At 45.0% G+C, this 17,894-nt stretch overlaps 1 protein-coding gene across 3 annotated transcripts; it reads left to right on the top strand.

Moving 5' to 3' along the window:
* Positions 1–37: 37 nt before the first annotated feature.
* On the top strand, positions 38–15,393 carry ASB10 (ankyrin repeat and SOCS box containing 10). 3 transcript variants are annotated; one of them, XM_052000990.1, is made up of 6 exons: positions 38–432; positions 1,343–1,610; positions 2,770–3,289; positions 13,160–13,273; positions 14,378–14,563; positions 14,756–15,393. In XM_052000990.1, exons 1-5 carry the CDS (start codon positions 156–158, stop codon positions 14,561–14,563), a joined length of 1,365 nt encoding a protein of 454 aa, XP_051856950.1. In that variant the 5' UTR covers positions 38–155; the 3' UTR covers positions 14,756–15,393. The 3 variants fall into 3 exon arrangements, with proteins under 3 accessions (XP_051856950.1, XP_051856949.1, XP_051856948.1); XM_052000988.1 differs by lacking the exon at positions 38–432 and adding an exon at positions 473–1,158; XM_052000989.1 differs by lacking the exons at positions 38–432; positions 13,160–13,273; positions 14,378–14,563; positions 14,756–15,393 and adding exons at positions 455–1,158; positions 8,949–9,609.
* The last annotated feature ends 2,501 nt before the right edge of the window (positions 15,394–17,894 follow it).

Here is a 17,894-nt window from a genome sequence, read left to right on the forward strand (position 1 = left end):
CTTTGGAGGACAGCTGAGCCCAGGGCTATTTATGGTCTCCCTCTCAGCACCGTTCTCCTGCCTGGATTCTGGCCAGCATCTGCTCAGGACATGGCCATAAATCGCCCTGCACCCTTCTGGGCCTTTCCCGCAGAAGTGCCCTGAGAATCGTGGCCATGCCCAAGGAATCGGAGAGCAGGCGGCCGTCTTCCTGGCTGAGCCGGCTGCCCCCAGCCTCCCTCCATTCAGGCTGGGGGCCCTCGCCGCCCCTGGGCTGTCCTGCCCGGAGGGTGCCCCAGCGGGCCCCCCTGCTCAGCAGGGACATGGTCCTGCACAATGCACTGTACACTGGCGACCTGGAGAAGCTTCGAGAGCTCTTCCCCCCTCACAGCACTGCAGACTTGCTGCTCGAGAGCCGGGGCGCGGAGCCTCGATGGAGCAGTCACCAGAGGGGTGAGGGAGCGGGGATGGAGCCGGGGGCCCGGGAGCGCAGGAGGACCCGCGGTCGGCTGGGGGAGGAGGAGCTGAGAAAGGGGGGTGGGGACAGGAGGAGGCCAGGTTGTTGATTTCGCCTCAGGTACACCCCCACCCTGCAAATATTGGCTCCAACCTGAAGTCATGTGGAGCCCAGAATAGCTCCTGGGGAACTTAGCGGAGAGTCCGTCTCTGACCTGCGGCTACGAGGAGCGGTGGTCTGTCTGTCTGTCTGTCTTTGATCCATGGCTACGAGGAGCGGCGGTCTGTCTGTCTGTCTTTGCCCCCCTTTCTCTTTCTCTCCCCCAGCCTTCTCTCTCCCCCGGATTCTATTTCTCTTTCCTCTTTTTCTCCATATCTTTATCCTCAGCCCTAGACCCCATTATCCTTTCCTTATGGGGAGCCCCTCGTCCCCAGAAGATTGCACAGAGCTGGGGGGAGCCCCATTGAGTAGCCTCTGCGCCAGGTTAGTCGAGAAAGCAGACACAGTTCTCAGACAGGACAAGGGGCCAGGACAGGGACCCATAGTTACCAGTTCGGCCTCGGGGCCCGCCTTGGAGTTCTGGCAAGCCGTGCTGGTCGGGGATGCGGCCTCCGTGTCCCGTCTCTTGGCCTCCCCTGACACGGGTCTCACCCCGGATGTTGTCTTTGATACCAGCGACCCTGAGAGATGGAGAGATTACAGATTCAACATCCGAGCTCTGAGTATGGGCAGCCGAGACCGGGGCTGTGGGGCGTGGGAAGGGGGGGGGGCGTACCGCGGAGGGCGGAGGGGCTCTCTGACTCCCATCTCCTAACATCCCTCCCTTGCCCACCTAGGGTGCCCACCGCCCACTGCGGGGCTCTGACCCTGACCCACCCCCACTCAAGCTCTCCAAATGCTCCCTAGGGCTCTGGTCTCTGACCTACGTGGAGGAGCTGACCACCCCGATTCACGTATCGGCCAGCCGAGGCCACGATCAAGTCCTCCAGCTGCTGCTGCATCGGGGAGCCCGGCCGGATGCCGCCCCCGGGGGCCGCACTGCGCTGCACGAAGCCTGCATCTCTGGCCAAGCGCCCTGCGCCCGCCTGCTGCTGGTGGCGGGGGCTGACCCAGACGTCCCAGACCAGGATGGGCGGCGCCCTTTACACCTGTGCCAGGGGCCCGGTGCCCTCCAGTAAGTGGCTGCCCTTCAGTCCTCCTCGCTCTGAGCACTCTCCCCCACCTTCTTCAGAATCCTAAATATCTGCTCTCCCCTTTTCCACCCCTTCCTGGAAAAGGACATGGATCCCCTTATGAAATAAACAGACAATAGTAACTGAATGAGACAAGCCAGCATCGGTGGAAGCTACAAGCATTTATTTAGAGCCCTCCAGGTGCCTGCCACCAGGCTAAGTGCCCAGCCAGGCAGCACATCAGGGCTGGCTCCTGAGAAACTCTCCCTCTTTGTGATTTGGGGCCCACCTTTCCCCTTCTCTAGACCTCCACATCCTCATTATAAAATGAGGAGCTTGGACTAGAGCAGGATACTTAATCATCTATGTGTAGAAGGGGGTGGGTGCAACAATGGAGAGAGGACTGGGCTTGGTCTGGAGACCTGAGTTCAAATGCTGACTCAGATACTGGCTGGCTGAGTCTGAGCAGATCACTTAACTAACTTTGGTCTGCCTCAGTTTCCTCCACAGTAAAATGAGGATAACGATAGCATTTTGTTCTCAGCTTCCTTGTGAAGATTAAATGAGATAATATTTGTAAAGCACCTAGCACCTAGTAGGCACTTAAAATATTTATTTCCTTCCTTCATGGACCTTTTGGCAATCTGTTGAAGTCTATGAACCCCATCTCAGAGTAACTCTTTTTTTTCTACTTGAAAATCTTTCAAATTCTTTTATTTAAAGTTTTTTTTTTATTTTCAAAACGTATGCATGAGTAATTTTTAAACATTGACCTTGCAAAGCCTTCTGTTTCAAATTATCCCCTCCTTCCCCCCATCTCCTCTTCTAGATGGCAGGTAGTCCAATACATGTTAAATATGTTAAAATAGATGTTAAATCCAATATATGTGTACATATTTATACAGTTATCTTGCACTCAAAGTAACATTTTTAAAAGCACAGACTTTAATGCAGAGAATTACAAATGAAATCAATTATTTTGAATACCATTATATGTATATATGTTGTAAACCAAGGTTATTAATCTTCTGATAAGAATCTCTGAACTAGATAATCTCTAAGATTGTTTCCGTGATGCTCAGGCTCTGGACAGGATTCAGGGCCGGGAATATGTTTGGGGAATAGGAGTCTCTCTCACACACACCCCTCTCTGACCCTCAGGTGTGCAGAGCTGCTGCTGAGGTTCGGCGCCCGCGTGGACGGCCGGTCCGAGGAAGAAGAGGAAACGCCGTTACACGTGGCTGCTCGAGGGGGCTCGGTAGAGCTGGCCGCCTTGCTCCTGAGGAAGGGAGCGTGTCCGGACGCTCGAGACGCCGAAGGCCGGACCCCGCTCCTGGCCGCCTGCTCGGTCCCCTTCCACCCCCGCGCCGAGGCCGAGGCGGCCCCCTCCAGGTGTCTCCACCTGTGCCGCCTGCTTCTCTCCGCAGGGGCCGACGCGGACGCCGCAGACCACGACAGGCAGCGGCCTCTGCACCTGGCCTGCCGGCGCGGCCACGTGGCCGTGGCGGAGCTGCTCCTGTCGCGGGGGGTCAGTGTCAACGCCATGGACTACGGCGGCCACACGGCGCTGCACTGGGCCTTGCAGGGTCCGGCCGCTGCCCTGCCCTGCAGCCCGGAACACGTGGTCCGAGCCCTACTCAATCACGGCGCGGTGCGGATCTGGCCCGGGGCCCTGCCCAAGGTACCGAGGGAAGAGGGCGCTGGGGCTTGGGAGAGGGTGAGCGGGAACCGCGGCTGCTCCGCGAGCCAGCCCTGCCTGCCTTCTTCGGCCCCGGGGCGCTGGGAGGAACCGCCCACTCATCACTGCGCGCCTTCCGGGCCCCTGCTTCGGGCCGGCCCTCGCCCGGGAACGGGAGGGGATGAGGGAAGCTGTGACTCTCGGGGAGGTTACAGCACGCTGGCGAAGTCGGCGAGCGCCGAGAAGCAGCTTCTAGACAAACATACGGAGGTCCCAAAACAATCTGGAAGAGCTTTCTGGGAAGGGAGGGGCTGGCTACACCGGGAACGGGACCAAGAAGGAGGGGGGGACAAGGGGCTTCCGGCGCTGACAGGAGGAGAGTATTCTGAAAGGCGAAGATGGGGAGGGGGAATGGGAAATGACCTGTGCTGTTTCGTGGGGGCAAGAGATGGAATGCCAGGGATCAGGGCCACCGACCTCCCCGCTCTGGCTGGAAGTCATCTGAAATAAGTCTGGAAAGCTAGGCGGAATACCGAGCATGGAGGGCCTCAAAGACCAAGGCTCGATGAATGGGTTTTTTAACCAATTAGTAATGGGGAGCCATGGAAGACTATTGAGCAGAGCAATAAAGTGATTGGTCCTTGGGAAGATTCTCTCGATAGATAGAGAGATAGGTAGATAGATAGATGGGTGGATAGATGGATGGATGTGCATAAAGAGAGAGACAGAGACACAGAGAGACACAAAGACAGAGAAGGGGGGAGGGAGGCAGCTGTGTGGAGAATGGTTTTAGTAGGAAAAAGGCTAAAGCAGGAAAAATCAATCAGGAGGTTCAGTAGTCCAGGCAAGTGATGAAAACCTGAACTAGAAGGGTGATGATGAAAGAAGAAAAGGAGCAGATAAAAGAAATATTATAGATTAGGTCTTTTTAAAATTTTCCCACTTGAGACTCCTTTTCAACTGAGATATTTTTATGTGACTCCTGGTATATGTGTATAAAATATGTATACAAACCAAATATTTGTTGATAGTAAGTCATAATTTCATAGCCCTCACATTCAATTATGAGACTCCATATGGGTTTAAGAAGCTTTGCTATAGAGAAATGAGGAAACTAATTGGAGAGGAACTGGGTCTCTGATTTCATTGATAAGGAAAATTTCCTTTCTCACTACTGATTGGTACCTTTTCTGAAATTTCGTCTTAGAGAATTGCCTAAGGTGCTGAGAGATGAAGTGACTTTCCTAAAGTCATTTAGCCATGGTATTTCAGAGGTAGATCTGGAAACACATTTTCCTGATTCTAAGGCCGGCTCACTTTACTCTTCACCACTGCCTCTTGAAAAGATCCAACTGATTTAATATGGGAGTTAAAAGAGAGTTATTGGGCACATAATAGGTATTGAATTGAATCAAGGTTGATTTCCTGGTTATTAATAAAACCATGATTGGGAAGATAATGGTATCCTTAAAAAAATAGGAACGTTTGGTGAAGGAACAGGTTTAGAGGTGGAGATAATGACTACTGTTTTGGACACGTTGAGTTTGAGATGAATATGGATCATGCCCAAGGAAATTTTCATTAAGCTACTGATAATGTGGGGTTGAAATTCAGGAAAGAAATTAACGTTGGATTTAAGATTTGGGACTTGATTGTGTAGAACAGAGTTTGGGAAACACCCAAAAGAAGAAAGAGATGAGGATATGGATGATGGTCCAATAAAAGAGACTGAGAAGAACTGTCAGACTGGCAGAAGAACCCAAAGAGCCATGTTCTTATGAAGCTAGGGATGTGAGAGTCCAGATTTAGGGGAGAACATAAGAACTGAGAACTACTTAATTTTTTTCTGTTTCAAATATATTTTGATTTGTTTCATTAAATAGTTTTTAGGAAAAATTTAATAATTCATTTAAAAAAATTTGAGTTCCAAATTCCCAATTTTCAATTGTTTTTTCTTTACTTTTTTCTTACTTCCTACAAACATTTTCATCTCCCCCATCCTTCAGAAACCTTCAATTGGTCCTTTCATCCCCTCTATCATTCTGGAACTCCTTCCTTTTGTGTCCAAACTCCTTGAAAAGGCCATCTACCAGAGGTATTCCCACTTTCCTATCATCTCTTCTTAACCACCCACAATACAGCTTCTGACATCATCATTCCACAGAGACCACTCTCTCCACTGTTACTAATGATTTCTTAGTTGCCAAATCCAATGACCTTTTCTCAATCCTAATTTTCCTCGACTTCTCTGCAGCCTTTGACACTGTCCACCATTCTGAATCTCTCTTCTCTCTGGGTTTTTGGGGTTCCACTCTCCTGATTCTCTCCTCAGTATCTTGTGCCCTATTCTCATGCCCACTTACAATGGGTGTCTGGCAGGGTTCTATCCTGGGCCCTCTTCTCCTTCTCTATTGCTTCATTTTGTGATTTCATCAGTTCCCATGCATTCAATTATCATATCTATGCTGATGATTATCAAATCTACCTTTCCTGCCCAACCTCTAATCTCATACCTCATATTCCCTGTTTCACAACTCATAAATGCCTTCTTTACACAGACTATTCTATTTTAGATCACTCTATGAAGAAGTGATCCTTCTCACATTAAAGGCCAACTCTCCTACCTGTTGTCCTAGATCTCATCTCAATTTCTTTAGAAATATTGACCCATTAATCATTTTTCCCTCTTTCAGCTTCATTCTCTCCTTATCTATTGTTTTTCTCCCTATTACCTATAACCATGACTAAGTCTCCCACATTTAAAAAAAAGTTTATAGTCCTCCATCCCCTCAAGCTGTATGTCTCCTCATGTTCATGGCTAAACCCCAAAGAAAAAAGATGTCTACATTCATGTCCTTTAATTTCCTCAAATCTCATTTTTCCCCTTTCAATTTGCCTTCCAAACCCACTAGACTTCTAAAATTGTTCTCTCCAATGATACCCATGACCTCTTGCCTGCTATGAGTACAGATATTTTTTCACTTTCTTCATTTTTCTAGTTTTGTCTGTATATTTTCTCTTGCAACATGGCTAATATGGAAATGTTTTTGCATGACTTTATGTATGTAATTGACATCAAAAGGAACAACTGAAAATAAGTGTTGGAGAAGATAAAACAGGATGAGATGGATTGTGCAGGTAGAGGGATTGACCTTGGTAAGGTAATCTGCATGTGAAATAATGGCAGAAAGCATATGAGTAACATGAGATGAAAAGGAGGAGAAATGGGAATTTATGATAATTGGCCCCAGTTTTTCCTGTAAATATGACACTGAGTTTTCAGCTGAGAGAATTGTGTAATGTAAATTTGTAGGGGACCCAGTCAGAAAAGTTTCGTGCTTTTTTCCACTTTGATTCAGCAGAACTCATGTAGGAGGGAAGGAGGAAGATGGGGAGAATGAGCCAAGGTTGGCAGCTGGCAGGGCCCAATTGACAAGATGACCAAAAGCCTTAAGAGTCAAAAAAAGAGGAAAGTATAGAGTTGAGATGGTATATACAAAGAGGTCAAAATGAGAAAAAGAGGAGAGTGGCGAGTATAAGTAAGAGAGAACTGAGGAGTTGAAGGATTGAAAATCATAGGAAATTATGGTGGATGAAGAGTAAGGTTTTAGTAAGAGAAGGTAGAAAAACACTAGATTATGGCATGATAAGGAGATTTTGGAATTCTTCCCCCACCCTCCCCCAGCCAATTGGGGTTAAGTGACTTGCCCAGGGTCATGCAGCTGGGAAGTGTTGTGTCTAAAACCACATTTGAACTCAGGTCTTCCTGTCTTCAGGGCTGATCTCTATCCACAATGCCACCTAGCTGCCCCAGATTTTGGAATTCTTGAATAAGGAGGTAGTGTATTGTGGGTGATGGCAAAATCAAAGATATGACCATCATTGTGAGTTGTGGAAGTGGAATGAAGGAGTAGGTCATGGGAAAGGAGTAGGTTGGGGAACTGAGTGATAAGGATGTTTGAAAGAGAATGGAAATGTATGTTGAAGTCTCCTAGTATGAAGGCAGAAATCAGAAGAGAAAAAGTGCATTTTAATTAACATAATAAAATTAAAGCATTTGTTTATAATATATTTATGATATCACACATAATCTATAATGTACAAATATAATGTTACAAGCAGCCATTTATATTTATATAATAAAATATTCATCAAATGCCTAGCACATGCCAAGTAGTATATTAAATGTTGGGTATATGAAGAAAAGTTAAAAAACAGGTCCTGCTCTCAATGAGTTCCCTGTCTAATGGTGGAGATAATACAAAAATAACAATGTACCAAAAAAGACATAGACAATTTTCTTCATAAAAGTAGAAGGTGAAGACATCTAAGAGCAGAGTAGAGTGGTCCTGGAGGCTTGACAAGAGAACTTTTAGAAGGGAATGGAGTGAAGAATCCAGGAAGAATAAACACTTTGCTGGGTAGCAGTGAGGGCTCAGTTGAGATTACATTAGAAGTGAACCCACTGGACAGGATTGATGACTTCCTTCAAAGGGATTTGCCATCCTTCTAGTAGAAGTGGAGAAACTTGTGATGTGGGTAATCCAGGGCTGAAAACTGACATGTGGAAAAAGGATGGAAAGATAAGAGCCGTGGCATGGAGGATGGAGGACAATGTAGTTTAGCTGAATTGGTTAATTATAGGATCAGGCTGTGAAGGTCAAAGAAAAATGAGGTTAAAGGAAGAGATAAGGGACTAGAGATTGTTGTGAAGCTAAAAATGTTTAGAGGGAATGAGAGAGAGACAGACAGAGATAGAGACCAATACATAGAAAGAGGGAGAAGGCAGGAAGGGGAGGAAGAAGGGAAGGGGAGGAGGAAGGGAAGGAGAGAGGGAGATGGTTATTATTGGAGAGAGGAATTATGAAGGTGCTGTAGTTATGAGTGATGACTAAATCTTAGGTATTCGTGTAAGTGTCTAGGGTGGAGTGGAGACATATTAGGTTTAAAGAGGTCAATGTACTGGCAAGGCAGGAAGTTTAAGGATTTGTGCATATTGAAATCCCCTCAAGTATTAGTGGCAAGGTTTGGGGTGGAGAAGACTGAGCCTAAGTACTGATTTTCTTTAGGATGAAAAGACAATGGGGCAGCATCAGCCCTGGAGTTAGAAGGGCTTCTTATTTCACTTATTAGCTCAGGAAGGAAGAAAGGAAGGAAGGAAAGAAGGAAGGAAGGGAGGGAGGGACGGAAGGAGGGAAGAGAGGGAAGGAGAGAAGGGAGGGAAGGAGGGAGGGAAGAAGGAAGGAAGGAAGAAAGGAAAAGTAACTCAAATAGATTATAGAAACGAGAATTTGAATAGGTGGATAGAGAAAACTTCAAAGACAGAGACAGATTGGGGGGGGGGAGAATGGAAATGGAAGTAGCAATAGTAAGCAAAGAGCTTTCTAATTCCTTATCCTGGGATTTGAGAGAACCTACAGTGTGATCAAGGATACTGTATCATCCATGCAAATTTTTCTGAGAGTAAAAAATGATGAAAGGAAGAAAGGAAAGAGAAAGGAAGGAAAGAAAGAAAGAAAGAAAACAGTGGGAAGTTTGTTAATGAAATGGGTTCCAAAGGACTCAGCAGAATGAATGGGAAGGCAGATGGGAAGGGGTATGGTTGAGTTGGATAGAAATAAGAAAGGACTTTTGATCTTAAGATTTGGTTTGTTTCTTGTAGGAAAGGCACTGAAGTGGGGCCCTGGAGCAGAACTGGGATCTAGGGCAGCTGGATGAGCTAAAGTATTGGCCTAGAGTCAAGAAAACCTGAGGAGAAGGAAATAACAAATCACTCCATTATCTCTGCCAGGAAAGCCTCACACAAGGTCACGAAAGTCGGATGTGACTGAATGGCAACAATCTCTTCCTAGTCCAAGGTCTCAGGACAGGATACCAGACTGGCTCTCAGAGAGATAATGAAGCCCCAGCTTTTCTTCCTCCCCGGGAAAAAGAGCATCACGTTTCTCCCTCAGACTTTGTCAGATCTGAATTTTTGAGCTGCCTCTATGCTGGATCCTTCTGCTTCTCTGTCCCTTCCAGTGATCCTGACCCATGTGCCCATTGCCTGGGCCCTCCTATATTCTTCTGGTTTTACTGTGGTTCATTTGTCAATGCTGTTTCTCTTCCTATTGGAGGCTTTTAAATAAATAAAGGGCTGGAGCAGACACACAGAGCACCAGCCTTGGGGCCAGGAGGAACAGAGTTCAAATCTGGCCTCAATTGCTCATTAGCTGGAAGATATGAATATTCTCTGTCCACAAATTGTTTACAGTCTAATTCTAGGAACAAGACTAACAAAAAATAAACAACTGATCCATCAATAAACATTTATTAAGCACTTACTATTTGTCAAGCATTGTGATAAACACCAGAGTTATAAAGACAAAAATCCCTACTCTCCAGGACCTTGGATTTTAAACTTTTCTCATTTTACACGCTAGTGATGTTCAAAAAGAGATTGTCTAGTGAGGAATGGCCCGGTCACTGAGAGAAGGGGACATAAGTAGCTGCCTCAAGGAATTAGATAACCTACCTGTGAAATGAATAAGGGATATGTGCAGGCAAGGGAAATTTCAGGCAGACTTGGATGGAAATTCCTGAGGGGAATTAAGTGGGACAGGTAGGATAGATCCAAGTCAGAGAGGACCAGGAAGGGGATTTTGTACTTGACATGGCAAGCATTAGGGAGCCATTGCAGGTTCTTGAACATTATTTTAAAAGTATTAGGAAGATTAGTCTGGTAGTAAGATTAAGGCCATGGAAGAGAAATGGACAAATTATACATATTCCAGGGTAAAAAGAGAAATTACATGTTTTATATGGTAACTGTATTTCTTAAATATCACAATGTAGAGGCAGCTAGGAGGCGTAGTGGATAAAGCACCAGCCCTGAAGTCAGGAATACCCAAGTTCAAATCTGGCCTCAGATATTTAACACTTCCTAGCTGTGTGAGATATATATATATATCACAATGTAGGCATTGTATGCATGCATGCACAAGAGCTAATCAATACCTGTCCTCTGAGAATTCATAATCTAAAGTAACTTGACATAAGGATACCAGACTGACAAATTTTTTGTGCATTCATCCAGCAATTATAGATTAGGTGCTCACTGTGTACTAGAGCCTTGAGAATACAAAGATATGGCTCCTGTCCTCAAGTAACTTGTAATCTATTATAGGAAAAAAAGACAAATAAATAGAATCACAGTATTTAGGGATGAGAGGGACTTTTTAGGTCATTTAATCCAACCCTGTGCTTGGATATTAAATCACTTGATCCAGGTTAAGAGAAAGGAGCAGAGCCAGACTTTCTAATTCCAGGTCTTCCACTGTCTATTATATCATACTGCCTCTTGTCCACAGGGTACCAAGTGATATGGAGAGTGAGATGAAAGAGGTAGAATATTCAGTGATTCTTCAGGTAAAGGCAAAGCAAAAAGAGGGCTAGATTTGGAGCCAGGAAGATCTCTGAGCCTCATAACCCTGGACTAGTCAACTTAATTTTCTTAGTCAGTTTCCTTTTTTTGTAAAATGGAGATGATAATAATAACATCCACCTCAGAGTTGTTACAAAGATCAAATGGGAGAATATATGTAAAGTGACCAATAAGTGTTGACTGTATTATGAAGGAAGCCACATCAGAACTTAGAGCGTTTATAAATGTTGTCACTTTGCAAGGTTAATTTTCAGTGATTTTCCCCTCCTTTTTCTCTTTAGTTTTTTCCCAAGTTGGCTGCACTTAGTATATAGTGCTTGGATAGTGACAAGAAGGAAGTCAAAGGGGTTAATGCTCTGGCCGTGTCTGCAGTGTGATGAAAGCTTTTTGACCCAGGAGAAGTGAGGAGGATGGTTTTAGGAAGGGATGGCAGGCCCAAAGGGAGAGCTCCCAGGACCTTAGGTTTGGGCCTTACTGGCCTGTCCCTAGGCCCCCAGTCCCACCTCCCACCCTAACTGTAACTCTCTCCTGCCTCCCCCCTTTCCTCTTCTCTCACAAACGGTTAAGCATCTGTCTGGATTCCCAGGCAAGACCAAATAATTAAACAGCCCGAGAGTTCGGCAGATTGGTCTCCCCTTTGGGAAAATACAAGAAAATCAACAATTAACACTAATTAATCTCCTATTAACACCAGATAATTAGGAGACAAGCAATTCCCTGTAATCTGACAGAGGCTCTGACAGCTAATGATTCCCCTAGCCAAGAGGGTGGGGGGAATGGGCGGGCTCAGGCCAGCTGGGAAAATTGACAGGAGATGAATGGCCATAAGCTCCACCCTGTCTCCCCCCCCACCCCATCCAGCCTGGGAGTTGGCAGTCTTCCTCTCCTAGTGTCCAGACCTGGGACTTTCAAGGAGTAACCCACTGTCCCCTGACCCTAACTAGCTCTGAGCCTCAAGTCCCAGGGGGTCAAAAAAGAGGGGTCTGTTTTCCCAAATCTCCAGATCTCTTCCCCTGGCTTCCCAGAAAATGAAGGAAAGTGGAACCACATTTTACTGGAAATCAGGAGCTTGTGCATTATTCTTGGGCAGCGAGATGGCACAGTGGGTAGAGATTTGGGCCAGGAGTTAGAAAGATTCATCTTCCAGACACTCACTAGCTGGGTGACCCTGCTCAAACCACTTCACCCTGTTTGCCTCAGTTCCCTCATCTGTAAAATGAGGTGGAGAAGGAAATGGCCAGCCAATATCATCTGCCAAGAAAATCCCAAATGGGATCATAAAGAGCCAGATAGGACTGAAAAAGGACAACAAATGCTATTCCTGGCCTTTCCACTAATGAGCTCTGTGACCTTGGACTTCACTTCTCTGAGAGCCAGTTTCTGAATCTGAAAAATGAAGGGTTTAAACTAGATGATATATATGATTCCTTTCTCAGGATTTATGCTGGAAAGGATTCCATATACCTACTGATTATATGCGACTTGTCTTCCCTGAACGTCAGTTTCCTTACCTGTAAATTGGGGACAAAATTAACCGACTATATACTGCCCAGGGTGATTATGAAATCAGTGTTTTGTTAGCCTTAAAGAGATATAGATGTCAGAGTTAGTACTATTATTCTGTCATCTATAAGGTCATCAGTTTTTTTACAATAAACTGAAATTTGGGGAAAAGATTTTTGTTTTTGTTGGGACTTTATGTAGTTTGGACTAGAGCCAGTTTAGATGTGAATATGTAGACACAAAAGTAGCTAGGATGTGCTGCACTGGGACAGTGTATGGGACAAGGGGCTGGATCTCCCACAGCTCAACTTACTGCTTTTCCTTTTTGCTCTGGTTTTGTGATTTCCCATACCAGAAACGCCCTCTTTACTCCTCTGAATCTTGTCCAGTCTTCAAAGCCTTCCTCCTCCACGGAATCTGCAAAGATCCTCTGAAAACATTGCCTTCTCTCTAGGGTGTCTCTTCCCAGGCTTGTAGCAAATGCATCTTCCTATGGTTATCTTTTTCTACACAAGCCCAGTTTCTCCCAAATCAGCAAACATTTATTAGTCACCTAATCTGTATAAAGCACTGCTTGGTCCCATACGCAGGTTCTGGGATTATAAACATAAAAGGGACAGAGACCCTAATCTCAAAGATCTTACATTCTATTCTCCAGAAGGGAGAAGGTGGAAAGAAATAAAACATGCACACAGATAAGTGTCATACAAGATAGGGAGAGATGAGGTCAAAGGAAAAATGCAGACTAAATGCTTTGGGAAATTTGGAAAAGAGAGATAATGTGTCCAGTCAGGTTGATGGAGAGAAGGCTTCGCTACAGTACCTATAGGGCGGAGATGCTGGCACAAGCCCTGCAGAAAGGAGGTGTAATAGTTGTGGGTTAGCATAGGAGGTATAGTATCTTGATGAACACAGTTTGGTTTTTGCCTTTCTGTTTTCCTTCCCAGGTGTTGGAACGCTGGTGTGAATTTCCCCGGATAATTGAGGTTCTGATGAATACCTATAGTCTTGTAAAGCTGCCAGGGGATGCAGTGGACCTTATACCCCCTGAAGTCCTCCAGGTCAGTCACAATCAGGGATTAACCAGGAGATGACTTAATCCTGGGAACACAAAACTGCTCAATCCAGCCCCAAGGGGAACCTTCTAGAGCGGAGCTTTTTGGGTTAATGGACTTTTCTGGTACTCTGGGTATCAGAATAATGCTTCTAAATGCATTATATATATATATGTATATATATATATATATATATATATATATATATACATATACATATATAATTAGAAAGGAAACCGATCAGTTTTGTATGTATGTATGTATGTATGTATGTATGTAAGTAAATGGTAAGTGGTTAAAGCACCAGTCCTGGAATTGGGAAAATCTGAGTCCAAATTTGGTCTCAGACACTTACTAGTTATGTGACCCTAGACAAGTCACTTAACCCTGATTATTTCAGAAAGAGAAAAACAAGTCAATTGACCTTGGATTAAGATTCCCTGATGGAGGTGGGGCACTATGAAATTTAGATTCTCCAAAGAGATTGTTAGTATTTTAGACACAGAGCTCTTTCCAAATCTAGGAGCACTCTTCACATAGAGGCTCCATGAAACTGATCTCAAGTCTCTAGAAACCCTCATGAATACTCCCTATCTGCAAAAGACTTTTTAAAGTTCAATTGTATTTTATTTTTAATTGTGAATTCTCTTCCTCTTTCTTTTTTGTCCCAACACTGAGAAGTCAAATATGGCCATGTTTCGGTATGTCCTGAGTTTATCAGCTCTCTACCTGGAGCTCGGTTGTGAGCTTTGTTGGGAGTCCTCCAAAATTGTGGCTGATCAGGATTCCAAGGTTTCCCCATACTATTGTTATTTTGTAAATTATTCTCCTGGTTCTGCTCTTTTCACTTTTTGAATGATTTTGGTAGAGATTTTCACCATAGCCAAAAATGGAATGAATTAAATTCTGAATTCAAATCCCCATCCCTTTACTATCCCCATGAACCCCTTCATCATTGGCCCTGAATTTCCTCCTCTGTAAAATATAGGGATGAAATATGTGGTCTTGGTGGCCCTCTCTGGCTCCAAGTTTTATCCCTTTTTCACCCTCTATGAACTGCTCCTTCCACCTCAGCTCGGTAATTTCAAATTTTGTTCTGAACCAATCCAGAAGCATCAAGATTTCTACTCTTCCCTCTTCACCTTGGTGGGTCGGCCGAGATCCCTAAAACACCTGAGTCGCCACGCTCTCCGATCTCACCTGGCTGCTTGCTTGTCCCAGGCGCTGCCTCAGTTGCCTTTGCCTCCCTGCCTCCTTCGCTATCTACAGCTGGATTTTGAGGATGTTCTCTACTAAGTGAGTCCTGAGATCTGTGCTCAGTCCGAGGATGGCTGGGAGAAGTCCAGGGATGAGATTGTGTGTTAGGGAGGGAAAGCCTCGCCTAAGGAAGTAGGGGAGGGATGAAAGGGACAGAGGAGCCTGACAGCCTCCCTGCATTTGTCTTTACCCTCATCTCTCCTGTTCAATATTCTCTCCACTATTACTAAGATTCCTGACAAGATTACCTGGAAAACAACACTCCATCCAGCCTGGCCTCCCAAGAGCCTCCGGGGCTTTGCTTCCTGGGTACTGACATCCAAGGATGTGCTTCCATGGTAGCCCAGAGACCAAATATCCCCAAAGCTTTTCATCTGCCTGTCCTTGGATCACAAGCCACTCTCCCCTAGCCTCCGGCTTCCTCCCACAAGGCTTCTATCACCATTGACATCCCTCTCAAGGCCTTTCTACTCTCAGGCCTTCAGAGGAAGTAGTTTAGACTCTCTTGGGTCCCTTCCCCCCAACTCTTTTACCCCAGGGGAAAGAATTTCTAGTTATATGTATTTATATTTCAAGTTATGGTGAAGATTTACTCTGGCCCTGTAGTCCCCGATGGAAAACGAGCTTGGTATTGTAGATAACTGATACCAGGAGGGCAGAGGGAGCTGGTGCTGCAAAATGAAGAGAGGAAGAAGGACAATAGAGGAGGACAAAAGAGACAGTCGGTGTTGGGGGGGCGGTTCTCTTGGGTGTCTGGGGGAGCTTAGCTCAGTGCAATCTCTCCTTTCCCCGGTACTGTGTTTCCCCACTTGCACATTCTCTTTAAACTCAATTTCTGGAAGTGCATTAAAATGTGCAATGTTATTGTCTCTGATGTCTCTTTCTCTGGGCTGGCTCCTCTGAAGAAGGTATATGTATACAAGCAAGACCTAAGAAATCCAGGGCAGTGTGGATGGCAGAAAGAGGGGGTGGTCATTGATCAGTTCTTTCTCTTTGTGAGTCTGTTTGGGGGTTTTCTTGGCAAAGATACTGGAGGGTTTGCCATTTCCTAATCCAGCTCATTTTACAGATGGGGAAACTGAGGCAAATGGGGTGAAGTGACTTGCCCAGGGTCACAGGGTCTGAAGTTACATTTGAACTCGTGGAGATGAGTTTTCTCGATTCTAGGTACTCTGTGCACTATGGCACCATGTAGCTGCCCAGTCAGAAGACGTGGATTCAAATGTTGACCTGGCCAGCTTCACATTGACTTGTGCACTCTTGGGCAAATCACCTTCTCTCAAGACATCCAAATGGGCAAAATAATGGTGTTTATCTCTCGGGACCTTTCAGCTCTACAATCTTCCATTCACCTTAAGCTTTCAGTTCTTGTTCCCCTTCCTCTTTCCTCTTTCAACTCCATCCCACGATACCTCTCCTTTGATTTCCTGAAATTGTAGAGGTGAAAGCCTGGGAAGAGTGAAGTTTGGATTGACACATATGGACAAGGACCCTGGAACAAGCAGAGGGTTTTAGAGGAAATGGGCAAAAGGACAAGAGGAGGATTTTAGAGAAAAAGAAAGGGCAGGAATAGAAAAAAAAAGTGCTTATGGTGAGCTTAGGGACAGCTGGTTGGCACATAGAAAGCCAGGTTGGCTTCAGACACTGGGCAGTCACTGAAATCAGTTTGCCTTAGTTTCCTCATCTGTAATTACTATCTTAGTAACTTAGTTACCCATCTGTAAAAAGATCTGGAAAAGGAAATGGCAAACTATTCTGTTATTTTTACCAAGAAAACCCCAAATGGAGTCCCAAAGCATCAGACATGACTGAAAAATCTAAATAACAAATGATGAGGTTGGAGGAAAGTGAGAGAATTGAGGTGGGCAAAAACTAAACTATAGAGGGGGATCTGGGAAAATGGGATCAAGGTGATGAGCTGGAGAAGGCTATTCAAATTGAGGGAGAGATAGTTAAGTGACTCAGTAGTTCAAGATCCTTTAATGGAGTCAGAAAGACTTGAATTCCAATCCAGCCTCAAACAATTTTTCCAGCTACAGTTTCAGCATTTATAAGATGGGGATAAGTATAGGATCCACCTTCCATAAATGTTAATTAGTTATTATTATGGGCATCTACTCCAACTTGCAGGGATTCCTAACCTTTCTCAGAATAATGTTTTTAAATGTGTAAAATAAAAATACACAGAATGACAAAAAAATCTATAAAGTTTTCAAATATATACATATGTATACATTCACACGTATATGTGTATATACATATATATGTATATTTAACTATACACATGCATATATTATGTGTGTTTACATATTAACATTCACAAACTGCTTCAAATGAGTGCCCCTCCCCATCTCTCTTTAGTCTGGGGGCTGCAGTGCACAGTGCTGGATTTACAATCAACAAAATTTGTGTCTGGGCAGGTAATTTTAACTCAACCTCTGTCTGCCTCAGTTTGATCATCTGTAAAATGGAAACCACAGCACCTACATGACAGAGTGGTTATGAGGATCAAATGAGTTAATATAAAAAGTGCTTTGCAAACTTTGAGGCAGTATAAAAAAGATAGCTATTATTATTATTTTCCTTCTTTGACTACTAATAAAAGGTCACATACTGAGGGTCAAGTTTTGCAAAGTATTATTAAACCTATTTGACAAATGAGAAAACAAGTTTAATGATTTGCTTCTAACCATACAGCTCCTTATTTACTAAAAAAGCACCCCATGTTCTTGTGTGTGTAGGCAATCAGGGTTAAGTGACTTGCCCAGAGTGACACAACTAGGAAGTATCAGAGGCTGGATTTGAACTCAGGTTCTCCTGCCTCCTGGACCGGTGCTCTACCCATTATGCTGGACCCTCTCCCCAGATCTTTCTACTAGCTAAACTGAATCTCAATAAGCATGTGAAGGTTGGAGGCCGTGCTATTGCCAAGCCTGTAACTAAGGCAGAGTGACTTGGGTTTCAATAGCCCGGGCTGTGTTTTCTCCCCCAGGTGATCCAGAGGCTTTGGGCTTCAAGGTTCTCCACTGGACCCTGGGACCTTGACTCATAGGGCTGAGAATTTAATAACTGAGAGGTGATTGGTGCAAGAAGAAGCTTATATTTTGATGGTGGAAGGCCACATAAAGGAGAGCTGGAGGAAAGAGGTTTTTCCCTCACCCACAAAGAACTGTCTGCCTTTGCCCCCGTCTCCCCTGATACAGGATCCTCTCTGCCATACACAGCTTGAAGCTCCTGAACTTCTGGCCCTCTTCCTCGGAGCTCCCGTAGTTTTATCTTCCTCTCCCCACTTTGTGGGGTTCGGGACCCAGACAGACTGGGACGGCTCAGAGTCATCCCACAAGGCAGACAAGCAGACACAAGTGTGTGT

Source organism: Antechinus flavipes, chromosome 5 (assembly GCF_016432865.1).
Source record: "Antechinus flavipes isolate AdamAnt ecotype Samford, QLD, Australia chromosome 5, AdamAnt_v2, whole genome shotgun sequence".
Taxonomy (NCBI): domain Eukaryota; kingdom Metazoa; phylum Chordata; class Mammalia; order Dasyuromorphia; family Dasyuridae; genus Antechinus; species Antechinus flavipes.

Coding starts and splice junctions, on each gene's coding strand:
- ASB10 (XM_052000988.1), top strand. CDS start 699: ATGGCTACGAGGAGCGGCGGTCTGTCTGTCTGTCTTTGCCCCCCTTTC. Junction 1,159..1,342: donor ATTCAACATCCGAGCTCTGA/GTATGGGCAGCC, acceptor AATGCTCCCTAG/GGCTCTGGTCTCTGACCTAC. Junction 3,290..13,159: donor GGCCCGGGGCCCTGCCCAAG/GTACCGAGGGAA, acceptor TTTCCTTCCCAG/GTGTTGGAACGCTGGTGTGA.